This window comes from Schistocerca serialis, chromosome 5 (assembly GCF_023864345.2).
Source record: "Schistocerca serialis cubense isolate TAMUIC-IGC-003099 chromosome 5, iqSchSeri2.2, whole genome shotgun sequence".
In the NCBI taxonomy this organism is placed as follows: domain Eukaryota; kingdom Metazoa; phylum Arthropoda; class Insecta; order Orthoptera; family Acrididae; genus Schistocerca; species Schistocerca serialis.
Genome location: NC_064642.1, coordinates 830,574,850 through 830,587,928, shown reverse-complemented (window position 1 = coordinate 830,587,928; position 13,079 = coordinate 830,574,850). Strand labels below are relative to the sequence as shown.

The window sequence follows — 13,079 nt, the reverse complement described above, 5'->3', positions numbered from 1 at the left end:
CACCGTTGGGTGGCTTGCGGAGTATCAATGTAGATGTAGATGTAGAACAATAGCAACGAGCAGGGCACTGTGTGGTAAAGGGACAGGAATTGTGGAGAGTCGGTGGAGGAAATGGTTGGTGTCTTTCACATAGGAGGGTAGGTTCCAGGTAATAGGTTGAAGGTGTTGGTCTACGAGAGCAGAGATTCTCTCACTGGGGCACAGTAACCAGCCACAATGGGCTGTCCTGGGTGGTTGGGTTTATGGACTTTAGGAACCATGTAGAAGGTAGGAGTGTGGGGCGTGTTAGGGATGACCAGAGAGATGGACTGTGGGGAGAGGTTCTGGGATGGGTGTAAGGATATGAAGAGTGACTGGGGATCCTGCTGCATTTCTGGAATGGGGTCATTGCAACAAGATTTGTAGGTGGAAGTGTCCGACGGCTGGCAGAGTCCTTCTGCCAAGTAACCCTTGCGGTTCAAAATAACAGTGGTGGAGCCTTCATCAGCAGGTAGGATTATAATGTCGGGGTCAGTTTTTAGATGGTGGACTGCGGTTCTTTCTGCCGGTGTAAGATTAGTTTTCATGTTGAGGGATTTAGGGAATGATGGTGAGGCAACGTTCAAGGTTGTTCATTTCATCCAGGATTTTACATTTATCTTATACAACTCCGAGACAATGTATATTATGTAACTATACCTGTCAATATTCAATTCATTTCTCACCTACATCTCTATACATTTTACATCGTAAAAGGTGTATCAACTCCATCAATGAAATGATATTATCTAGACAGAAGTAATAAAAGGAAAGCAGCCAAAAAATAAGAACTGCTTCAAGCAGTTATTCAATCATAAAGCAAAATTTACTCTCAATGTGTTCTTTTTTCAAATGATGTTGACAGTCTTCTACATATAAAATTCAGTGAGCAATGAGTTATGTTCATTCAGTGCATTTAGTGGCAGTGTGTAGAAAGTGATTTTTCCAAAATCTAATATTCTCCCTTCTCTCAGTTTATAGCCATCAAGGTACATAATTAAGATGTTTGTTTAGCACAGGAGTAGTGAGCAAAAATGCAAATAAAACCATTAACTTATTTTTATTCTACAATAAGTTTGTCATTTGACTATTTGAAGGATGACATGAGTAATTTGAAGTATAAAAAGCACCCACCATTCTTACAAACATGAACCGGTTTAAAAAACACATTGAAAATATTACGACTACATTTCCTAAAAGGAAACGTCAAATGGAAGGTTATTAAACTCTCATTTAATTTCATTCAGTACATTAATAAAACAGTTTATTGAACATTCGGCATCATATTATGTGTACAAGCTTATGTAAGCTACTGCTATCTACAAAACCAAACTTTGAAACAACATTAATACACTTGATTTGCTTGCTGTCATGCAACAAAGCAATGAACAGAAATGTAAAATACACCATGAAAATAACTGCATGTACAAAGTGAACACACATATAAATTAATGAGTACTTATAAAGATATAAAACAAATGAAAATACAGGCAGACAAATAGGGATTAATTTTTTTTGTTTCATCGGTGGAATGGGGTACTTTTTCAAACTTCCTCTGCTATTTTTTAAATAGCTTTTTAACGTTATTTATGTTAAAATACTTATTTACAACACAAAAGAATAAAACTTCAAATATTATAAATATTATTGACACACTGGAGAATATTTCCAAAAATTATGTACCAGAAATGAACAAGCTTCTTAATTTTATTTTGCACTTATACTTTACTGAGCCTACCATTATCTTAAAAATTTTTGGTTTATTGTAGCTATAAACTGGTTGATACTACGTAAGTATTATAAAACAATGAAAAGGAACCGTTATCTACAATTTATATGTATTTAAAAATGAACAACCATGCACAGAAAAAGTGTACATACACTGTCTCTATCAAACGAGATCACTCTGTCTTCACTTGAACACAATCATGTGGCAGTGCCTAGCTATTAAAATGGGCATAAAATGGCAGTGATTTTTAACAATGCATTATCAGGGCATCTTATTTTATCTGATCACTTATCAATAAATTAGCTCACTGCAATTTGTCAAAGAAAAGCAATTTCTCTTAAATATATATATAATATATACATATATATTTATCACTCCATTCACAGACTCACCAATGTCTCATTTTGTTTGGTCATCTTATATTAACAACCACAGTTTGTTAAAAAATAACTTCCATGTTCATCACAGGCACACAGACATTAAATTTAAAACTTTCAAAATTACGTTATTGTACATAAAAATGAAATATAACAATATCACATTATAACATATCAAACACTTAGGAATGGGAAATAAATTGACATATATTACAACTATATTCTACATACCCTCCAGGGCACAGTTCCGTCTTTACCACTGAAAAAAATCTTTTGCCCTGCTAACATTTCTATCTACTATACAACTTATCAAATCTAAAACCAAACAAGCATCCTTTTAAATTAAAGAATTTTCACTTTAAAAGTCAGTGCCCTTATACACAACAGAACAAAAACTTAACATTATTTGTTATGAAGTCCATCATCTTACAGAATTAGGTCTTCATTCTTTAAATGTTTAATAAATAATGATGTGGCAGTCAATAAAATGTGTGGAAGCACACAGTCAACTTTTAACCAGAGCAGTAAAAATACTGCTGAACACTGACGTATTATATAACATAATTAGTTGCTCCACCCAGATTATTTGGATAAAGTAATTATAAACACTGAGTCAATAACAAATACTGTGATCACAAAATTCTTAAAACTGGCTTAACAAAATTAAAAGGCAGTTAACAGAACCAACAGTTATGCAGAATATTACATGCTCTGGTACTCAAGTTTTGAGCAAGAAATATGAGGATTACTTGCTTGTACAGGACAAAGAATACATTCGACGTATAAATCACTATACAACAAATAGTTTAGAGTGGCAGTACACAGTTGGCAGTGACTTGGCTGACTGGCACAAAACAACGATAACCCGCTTCACGTAAGATGGTGTGATGAACCTGTAACAACAACCACAAACAATGCACTATCAAGATACATTCTAAATACCTTCAGATATTTCCAGAATGAGATTTTCACTCCGCAGCAGAGTGTGCGCTGATATGAAACTTCCTGGCTGATTAAAACTGTGTGCCGGACCGAGACTCGAAGGTCCCGAGTTTCAGTCTCGGTCTGGCACACAGTTTTCAGCTGCCAGGAAGTTACCTTCAGATATCTTCAGAAATTGTGACATTACACTTATTTTAAAAGTAGAATAGGTGACATAACAGTAAAAACAAGACTACTTTTTTTACAGTAGCATGAAAGTCAGATCTTCATTAGCATTCTTAAATTCTCTTTTATCTTTTGTCAATGCAGTTATATTAAACAGAAGAAAACACTGAATAATGGTCAGACAGAGGTAACTAGGACTAACAAAATGCTATGCCGAAAACCTTTAACTACAACAACAACAAATAAATAAATAAATAAATAAAAACTGTCTCAGACAGTTCCAACTCCCGGCTGAATCCTTTAGGTTTGATGATTAATCTCACGTTTGATGATGCAGTGTCTGTTACTTGACTCCTTGGTTCACCCCAACTCAGTCATGCTGGGCTCATCCGAAACCTACTATCCTCCTCATGATCCATAAAGTGGATTGTTGTTCTCTCTCTCTCTCTCTCTCTCTCTCTCTCTCTCTCTCTCTCTCTCTCTTTTTCCTCTCTCCTCTCTCTCCCAACCACTTCTTTGAACAAAAGGCAACACTGAATCTAATCTCTCCCAGTTTACACCTCTCTTCAGCTGTGACCCTCCCACATTTCCACCTAAACAAACTCCTGGCTGCCTTCCACAAATATCTTACCCTTATCTGGCCTCACCCTCCTTCCCTAGGTCCTTTCCCAGGAACTCAAAGTTTTCCATGGAGGATAGAACAGTCATCCATAACCTTAAGTCAATTTCTTCTTTGATCTTGTTTATTGCAAATAAATGCTCCAACAAGTGTCATGATGAACCACAGTGATAACCTAATAGAAGGTAACAGCCAGCTGTCTGTGTCTTCCAGTTACAAGTCCCGTCATCGTAAAAAAACATCTGTAGCTGCCCCTCGTGCAAACGGCCTACCAACTGACAGTGCCATTTGGGAGTTGTCACGCTAACCTTCAAGTAAACAGGCTTTACTTTGGTCCTTTAGTTAGAAATAATAAACTGACAAGGAGAGGTCCCCAGTGGTGGGATAGACTTTTTGAAATCAGCTGTATGATGATACAGGGTAAGGTCCCAGGAACCATGCTCTGCAGCCATTTACACTGATGTGAGCAAATGACAATAAATAAATAAATAATATAAAAAATGGAATTTTGCATGGTGTTCTACAGCTGTGAAAGAGTAACGTGCAACAGATTGGTTGCACAGTGTAATGATTAAGGCTTTGGCCTCCATGCAAAACACTGTCAGTTCAAATGCCTTTAGTTTCTTCAACAATTATTACTGTTTACTTGAATAAAATGGAAGACTGACTGACAAATTATCTGTTTCATTTCCTTTTACTGTTAAGGCTTTCCACTTTAAACTTTCTTACTTTGATTCAAGTACACCAACACTTAAGAACACAAATAAAATAAAAATATTAAAAAGAACTGGGAATTGGTTTATTTTAAAATATGTGAACGAAAATCACAAGGAAATCTCATTAGGTGCTCTCTAAATTTTTGTCTTTAAATCTTTATCGAAATTTGACTTTGGTCATTTTTTTATTCAATCAGTTGGGTTAAATGTAACTTTAAATTTCTATTGCTTTAACACATCATTTTAATCACCTTATTTATTTGTTCAATTGCTCTCATTTTGTTCCTAACTTTTTTTTTAACTGGAATCTTTGTTCAAGTGATTTTAATTATTTTTATGTATTAAGGTCAATTCAATTTCTACTGTTTTATCATCCTATACTTTTGTCCATGTTATTGCATTCATTGTTTTCATTCGTCGTTTCGCTTGAATTTTGTTATATTTGTAATACCCTTCTTTCGTTTAAATCTTGATCCAAGCTCCTTTATCGATAGTGCAATAACAGTTCATTTTTAATGTTTCATTTGAAGATTACAATCCAAAATACTTACTGTAAGGAAAAACACAGGTTTGACAACACTGCACAGTCAATATAAACAGGTTATTTCACCTTTTGTTTTTTCACCAATGCATCCACAGTTTCAAATGTTTAAATATTATGAAAGATAAATAAAAAATTAAATTCAAATGAACAAAGATTCACGTGGAAAAAGAATGATAAGGAAACGAAAACAATGGAAAAAGTTAAAATGGTGAGTAAAATGATGTGACATAGGAAAAGTAATGAAAAAATTACATTTAACCCCATTAACTGAATAAAAATAAAGACCACGGTCATTTTTATGAAGGTTTAAAAATAGAAATTTGGATAGCACCTCATTAGTTTTGAACAGACAACCTTTTGCATGGGAGACCTATACCTAACGATTACGCTGTTCAATCGATATACTTAATATTTATTACTAGCACAGTTGCAGAACATCATGCAAAATGGCCAATTTTGTTTTTTCCTTTTTGGTCAAGTACTCGCAAACGTTAGCCCACCAGTGTGAATGGCTACAGGGTGTGATACCAGACACCTTAAAATACATCATCTTGTAGAAGATTTCAGAAAGTCGATCCCACTGCTGGGGATCTCTCCTTTTCAACATTGAAATTTTAGCCACTAGCATCAGATTTTGCTTAACCTTTACACATAAAAGTAATAAAGATTTTAAAAATATGAAAACGACAACCAGAATTAAAGACTCAGCACACTCACAGTTTGTTATTAACAACTGACTGGAACTAAGACACAAAAAACAGCATTGACTCAATGGTTGCAGCAACTGGAGGACAATTTTGAGACAACAAAGTCTGCAAAGATGTTCAACTCACATGTGGGAGAGTAACTGGAAAGCAAATGCTTTGCTAGTCCACAAGCAAAAGCATAAAATACGTTGTTTATAATTTATGCACTATCAAAGGATTGGATAAGATCAAACATACCAAATTTATAAATATTAGTTCATCTGTTAATTCTGGCTTAGAAGATCTAAAACAAAAATGTTTTAGCATATAGAATATAAATATTACATTCAGCACTGGTACAGTCAGGTATTCAACAAGAATAATAGATGATAAACAAAAAGAAATAATTGCCACATGGAATTGGGTATATGTGGTTTAGCAGGACTAGAAGCACAGAAAGAAGGAACAGGCAGGTTCATGTGCTTACCAAACAGTACAAATACTGAGTAACACAATGGTACAAGAGATATACATCATCTTACTTTCTCGAATTACAATTCTTAAAAATTTAGTGAGAAACTGAGGGGCCTACCTGGGTCAATTGACGAATCGGGGCCAGCTCCATCGTGGGAGCCTCCGTATCGCTCCCAGGATTGATGACCGCGATACCTGGAGCTGTGTCTGTGATGCGGATGGTAGGGTGGAGGTAAGGAGGTATTAACAAGGTGTGGTGGTGGGATGGAGAAATCTGGGGTTATGCCTGCTGACATATGGTGTCCTTTAGTCCCGTGCCACTCCCAATCTTTCCCTTTGGGTCTGAATTTCCCTTTGTGGTGGTGACTGTGGTGCCCTGCTGGAGGAGCATTATGTTGCCAGTGATTGCTGGAAGTCCAGTTCTCTCTGTGAAAGAATTTTTTCTTGAAATGGTGGTCTGCTCTAGACTTGTGATCACCATGTTCCGAGCGATGGTACCTGATTGGGACAGAAGGTGGCAGAGCTGGAGGTGGGCTGCAGGATTCGCCATTAGTTAGAGGAACACTCGTTACGGACACTGGACTGTAAGGACCGTCTAGGGGGGCAGGACTGAAGGAAGGTCCCGTAGATACAGGCGGAGGTTCATCAGCAGAAGATGGTGACGGTGTCCGTGGAGGACCGGCTGTGTCCTCTACAAGAGGTGGTTCCAATACAGGTGGAGAATCCCTCCCAGCTCGATCCGGTGAAGGTTTTGAGGTCGGCGTTTTAAACAGCCGTGGCATCTTTGGACCTGGACTTGATCCTCCAACTTCGAGAGAGCGCTTTTTTGTCGAAGTGTTGGGAAGAGTCGAAGGTAACTGAGGAGGATCGCCATGTCCGATTCCACTGTCTGGACTGGTGTTACAGCTGGCGGCTACATCTCCGGCACGTGGTGAAGATCCTTCTGTACTTCGGCGGCGTTTGTCTAATTCTGTCGAGGCAAAAGACATCAATCTGTCGAAACCGCTGCTTATTTTGTCCTGCCATTTGTCCACTTTCCTACCATCAGCCTCCTCTTCGTCCATTTCTGTGAGACAACAAGATTTGAAAACATACAGAATTAATTGTACAGAACGAAATGCTAATTTAATTAACAATTTGACAAATGATTTTTCGAAACATGCTACCGTCACCACCCAGTTTATATCAATATACGTGCAAATTCTTAACGTATATGGCAATACATAAAAATGACTAGAAAAAAGAAACCCAGAAGCTGATGGTGCTGAAGATGTTTGCTATATTATAAATAGTGTATGGTTTAAAGCCTCCTTACTTACCTAAACCATTAGTTTGCCCCATTCCTAAAAAGCGATCGAGCCTACTAGTGACTAGCTACATTTGTGCACACCAGACTGACGTGACAAGACAGTGCCTACGAATGCAAAAGCAGTATTACAAATCACACACAAATAGCATGAACACTAAAAAGCAAAGGTTTCCTTTCCCTTAGTGCACCAGTATCTTAACATACCCAAACCGATGTGCCACGATACGTGCACCTTTGATATTCGTACTTTGATATTCGAATCACAACTGGAAACCAGTTTGAGCAACATATTACACTGCAAAGAATAGTCCTCATGAATCAGATATTTCTCAGTATCCTTTAGGCTGTTTACTGGTAGCTCTGCCTGAATTAGAGTACTGAGAATGTCAATTAAGCCTTGTGGCATTCTCCAAACATAAACAAAACTTAGAGGAACATACAAAACATTAAGAACCTACTGAAGTTCCAGGCAGACACTGCAATATCGCCTTAAGTTCTTGTAAGTCACGATTCCTTAACCAAGTTGGTTAAACCAAACTAATTTCATAGTACCAAGAGAAACGAACAACTTACGATTACTTCAGGGGGGAAAAAACACACACACACACACACACACACACACACACACACACACACACACACACACACACACACAGAGAGAGAGAGAGAGAGAGAGAGAGAGAGAGAGAGAGGGGGGGGGGGGGGGGCAACAAATGTAGGTGCACATAGTATGATCCACGCCATTTTCTTCCGTTTTGAATAATGTTGTGTCCTTGAGATATTAAGCAACAAATTTACTTCACACTAGTATTAGGTACAGATGGGGATAGATATGAAAAGAGAGGGAAATGTAGGGAGGGGGAGGAGGTAAAAAAAAGAAACAGCCTAGTATAAACATGTGCTGCAGTCTGAAAGCATTCTTGTGATCCATTAATGGAAGCACAGTGTTGCCATATAATTAACAGTGGTAAGTTAATGCAAAGGAAAATATGCATAACACAAAACTTGCAAGATCTGCTAACAAATGCTAGTAGCACTCGCAAACAATAATTATTACTAAATGAGCAAAGCATCCTTAAGTGAAGCATAAATCTATGTTGATGTGAAAATCACTGAAATCAGCACCAGCTAGGAAACATCCAAAGTAGGCTACTTAAATGGCATTAGTTTAAAAACTGGGCAATAAATGAATGGAAGAATAAAAATTTGAAAAGGAACTGAAAAGTAACGCTATGGTGTTATGATGTTCAGGCAGAAGACTGGATATACAAACAACAGATGCAGAAGAAGAATAACATGCTACAAACAGTGTAATCCTCATTTTCTAGTTCCATTTGCATTAAGAGTGAAGTACTAATGACAGCATGACAACAACAAAAGTTTGAGTGCCTGTTTTATGCATGAAGTGTAGTTCGGTGCAGGTAACAGCTAACTAGGTGCTGCAGATGTGCGCCACTTAATCTCCCAGCAGTTTCGAGATTCTAACGAAAGTCTTAATTAACTGTTGGTGCATACTAAATAGGTAACAATGTTATTTCAACAGTGTAAAAAATTATTTTTTCAGAGGAAAGAATATCTCTCATATGCAGGCTCCAATATTCCAGAAAACAAAGTAAAGACAGAATAGAAGTAAAGGTCATGGCAGGAGGAGGAAAGATTGGGGTTTCACAAAAACGTCATTAGAGATGTGCACATTCAGATTAAGGATATTGACACACACACACACACACACACACACACACACACACACACACACACACACGGGGGAGAGCGGAAGAGGGGGGTGGAGGGGGAGGGTGGAGAGAGAGAGAGAGAGAGAGAGAGAGAGAGAGAGAGAGAGAGTGGTGTTGAGGGGGGAGGGAGAGAGGGGGGTCACTGAGGGATGGCGGGGAGAGAGAGAGAGGGGAGGGAGGGGAAGCAAGAAAGGAGGAGGTACTGGTCTTTTGACACATGACTCAAAGACTGCAGGACAAGACAAATAGAGTACAGTGAGTATATTTGCGCTAAAATGGATTGTCCATATTATCTGCATAGTGAAGCAGCTGTCTAAGTTACTCATGCTGTGATGTGCAGCTTGTAGGGCAACTGGACGGTCAAGTCTGTAATTTGCCACAGCTTGGTTGTCGTCATTTGTGTGAGTAGACAGATGGTTACTTGTCATGCCTAAAAAAAATGCTGTACAGTAATTGGAACATAGTTGATATGTAACACTTCTGCTTCCACGCGTGGCCCTGCTTTTTCTCGGGTAAATAATTACTAATAAGTGACGGATGTGTGGGACAAGTCTTGCACCTGGATCTGCCACAAGTGAATGAGTTGTGAGGTGCAGGATTGGGAGCAGGATCAGTGGACGATATTCTGCAGGTTAGGTGAACAGCCGAACACAACTTTGGTTGATGAGGGTAGCATTCTGGGTAGGATACCCGTGATCTTAGGGCGTGAGGAGAGGTAGTCAAGGATGTGTCTGAGATTTACAAGGCAAGTGCGATATTAGGTGATCAGAGGAGTGCCAGTTACCAGGTTTACTGGGTTTAGAGTAGGCGACGGCATTGTAGATCTGTTTAGGGACGAGCTCAGTAGGATACTGTCTGCCAATAAAGGCTCTAGTAAGATTATCGGCATATTCTGGCAACTCCCACTTTCCACTGCAGATGTGGCATCGACAGGTGACGAGGTTGTACGAAAGAGACTTTTTGACTGAGAACGCGTCACAGTGGAGGTGCTGTCAGTAGTTGGTACACTCAATATGAACAAATGTATTTCTAAAACCACCTGAGAGGTGGAGATTGGCGCCCAGAAAGGCGGCTCGTTGAGTTGGAAAGGACCAGGTGAAGTGGATTTGAGAGTAGGTATTCAGGTTACAGAGGAAAGAGCAAAGGTGCCACGAGTCCAGATCATGAAAATATCATCAATGAATCTGAAACAGATAAGGGATTTTAGGTGCTGACTGTATAGAAACGATTCCTCCACATGGATCACAAATAAGTTGGCACAGAATGGTGCATTGCGAGCATCCATGGCAGTACCACATATTTGTTTACAAATCAAGAAAGAGGTGATGGGTTTGATATCAGATCACCACAGGGAAATGTAGTGTTCCATAGCAGCAAGGCCGTGGATGTTGGCGTATTACGATACTGCATCCACAGTGGCTAACAAGTAGTCTGGTGGTAATGGGATTGGAAGTATGAGGGTCCAGGAATTTCCATTATTGTTATACACATTAATTTAAATTGATATGTCTTAAAAGAGCCGCAACTGAAGAGTATCTTTTCCACAAAGGGCTTTTTAAAATCAATTTTAGACTTTGTATCGCAGATTGCGTTCTGTTTAACTGCCACACTTTCCAATGGCAGCGTCTGGACGTGGTATGTTTTAAACACTGGTAACCATAACACATAAATATGATGATCTTGCAGCTCTGTAGTGGATGTTTCACTTCTTTTTGTGTCAGGATCAAATCTGACAATTGTAGGACTGTCCTACAAGCCGGCCATAACCAATTTGTAAACAAATGTGTGATCAATAAGAGGGGGAGTACGTAATGTTCTAGTGAGGAGGGAGACAATTTTTGTAGAAAAGGCGTAATTATTGTACTAGGTGTCCAATGGTGCCAATTTGAGGAGCCACATTCGTTCTCTACCTGCATCTAAGCAACTTCAGGGAACAGAAATATTCCTAGTTGTTGTAAAAATCATTTCACCATCACATCAACTCTAACAAAAAAAAACTAAGAGGTTTTCTTCACCTAAATGAACTCCTGAACAGCACACAGTGTCTTTACAGTTACACGACACTGTTCTCAATTAGTTCATTTCTAGACAAGCTGTGCATGTAAATATGCCAAAAATTTTCTATCATGATCATCTGGTAATGAAACATTGCGTTTTAATTCACTTGTCAACTGTTCTGCCATGAACATCAACAAAAGCAATGAGAAGGTATTGGGTAACTGTCACTGGTAATTTGGCAGATAAACCTTTTTTCCCTTCCAGAAACTACATGACTACAGCTGAATAAAATAATAATAATAATAATAATAATAATAATAATGTTGGAACACGTGAGGCAATACTAACCTTACGACTTATCTTAGAAGAAAGATTAAGAAAAGGCAAATCTACGTTTCTAGCATTTGTAGACTTAGAGAAAGCTTTTGACAACGTTAACTGGAATACTCTCTTTCAAATTCTGAAGGTGGCAGGGGTAAAATACAGGGAGCGAAAGGCTATTTACAATTTGTACAGAAACCAGATGGCAGTTACAAGAGTCGAGGGGCATGAAAGGGAAGCAGTGGTTGGGAAAGGAGTGAGACAGGGTTGTAGCCTCTCCCTGATGTTATTCAATGTGTATATTGAGCAAGCAGTAAAGGAAACAAAAGAAAAATTCGGAGTAGGTATTAAAATTCATGGAGAAGAAGTAAAAACTTTGAGGTTCACCGATGACATTGTAATTCTGCCAGAGACCGCAAAGGACTTGGAAGAGCTGTCTTGAAAGGAGGATATAAGATGAACATCAACAAAAGCAAAACGAGGATAATGGAATGTAGTCAAATTAAGTCGGGTGATGCTGAGGGAATTAGATTAGGAAATGAGACACTTAAAGTAGTAAAGGAGTTTTGCTATTTAGGGAGCAAAATAACTGATGATGGTCGAAGTAGAGAGGATATAAAATGTAGACTGGCAATGACAAGGAAATCGTTTCTGAAGAAGAGAAATTTGTTAACATCGAGTATAGATTTAAGTGTCAGGAAGTCGTTTCTGAAAGTATTTGTATGGAGTGTAGCCATGTATGGAAGTGAAACATTGACGATAACTAGTTTGGACAAGAAGAGAATAAAAGCTTTCGAAATGTGGTGCTACAGAAGAATGCTGAAGATAAGGTGGGTAGATCACGTAACTAAAGAGGAGGTATTGAATAGGATTGGGGAGAAGAGAAGTTTGTGGCACAACTTGACTAGAAGAAGGGATCAGTTGGTAGGACATGTTTTGAGGCATCAAGGGATCACCAATTTAGTGTTGGAGGGTAAAAATCGTAGAGGGGGACCAAGAGATGGGTACACTAAGCAGATTCAGAAGGATGTAGGCTGCAGTAGGTACTGGGAGATGAAGCAGCTTGCACAGGATAGAGTAGCATGGAGAGCTGCATCAAACCAGTCTCAGGACTGAAGACCACAACAACAACAACAATAATAATAATAATAAAAATTTCATGTGTATTATAGTGTAACACACAAAGGTTACAGCAATGTAAACAATGATGGCCACTGATGATTATGAAACAATGCAATTAAAAACATCATATAATTTAAAAATTACTAAATTCAGTGATGAGGCAAAGGGCAATAAGCTTTGGGTGAAGTAATGAGTATCTCACACATTCTAAACTAGACACTATTATTGAGGCAGGCACGTTATACTGTAATATAACAGCACCACAACCTGTGGTACCTGCAGTGTAGTGATAAGGTTAACTTCACTGGGTAATGTGCTGCGGGCCA

At 38.4% G+C, this 13,079-nt stretch overlaps 1 protein-coding gene across 3 annotated transcripts in view; it reads right to left on the bottom strand.

Annotated features, from left to right (window-relative positions):
* Window positions 1–1,231: 1,231 nt before the first annotated feature.
* Window positions 1,232–13,079, bottom strand: part of LOC126480701 (histone-lysine N-methyltransferase, H3 lysine-79 specific) — a 206,108-nt gene continuing 194,260 nt past the window's right edge. For 2 of the 3 annotated variants that reach the window (XM_050103945.1, XM_050103946.1), the window contains 2 exons: window positions 6,389–7,336; window positions 1,232–3,017 (listed from right to left, as the gene is read on the bottom strand). In XM_050103945.1, the coding sequence (XP_049959902.1) occupies window positions 2,995–3,017; window positions 6,389–7,336 (971 nt within the window). In that variant the 3' untranslated portion in view covers window positions 1,232–2,994. Of the gene's footprint in view, window positions 3,018–6,388; window positions 7,337–7,589; window positions 7,685–13,079 lie in introns of those variants that run through there. The other variant, XR_007587454.1, reaches the window with a different exon arrangement.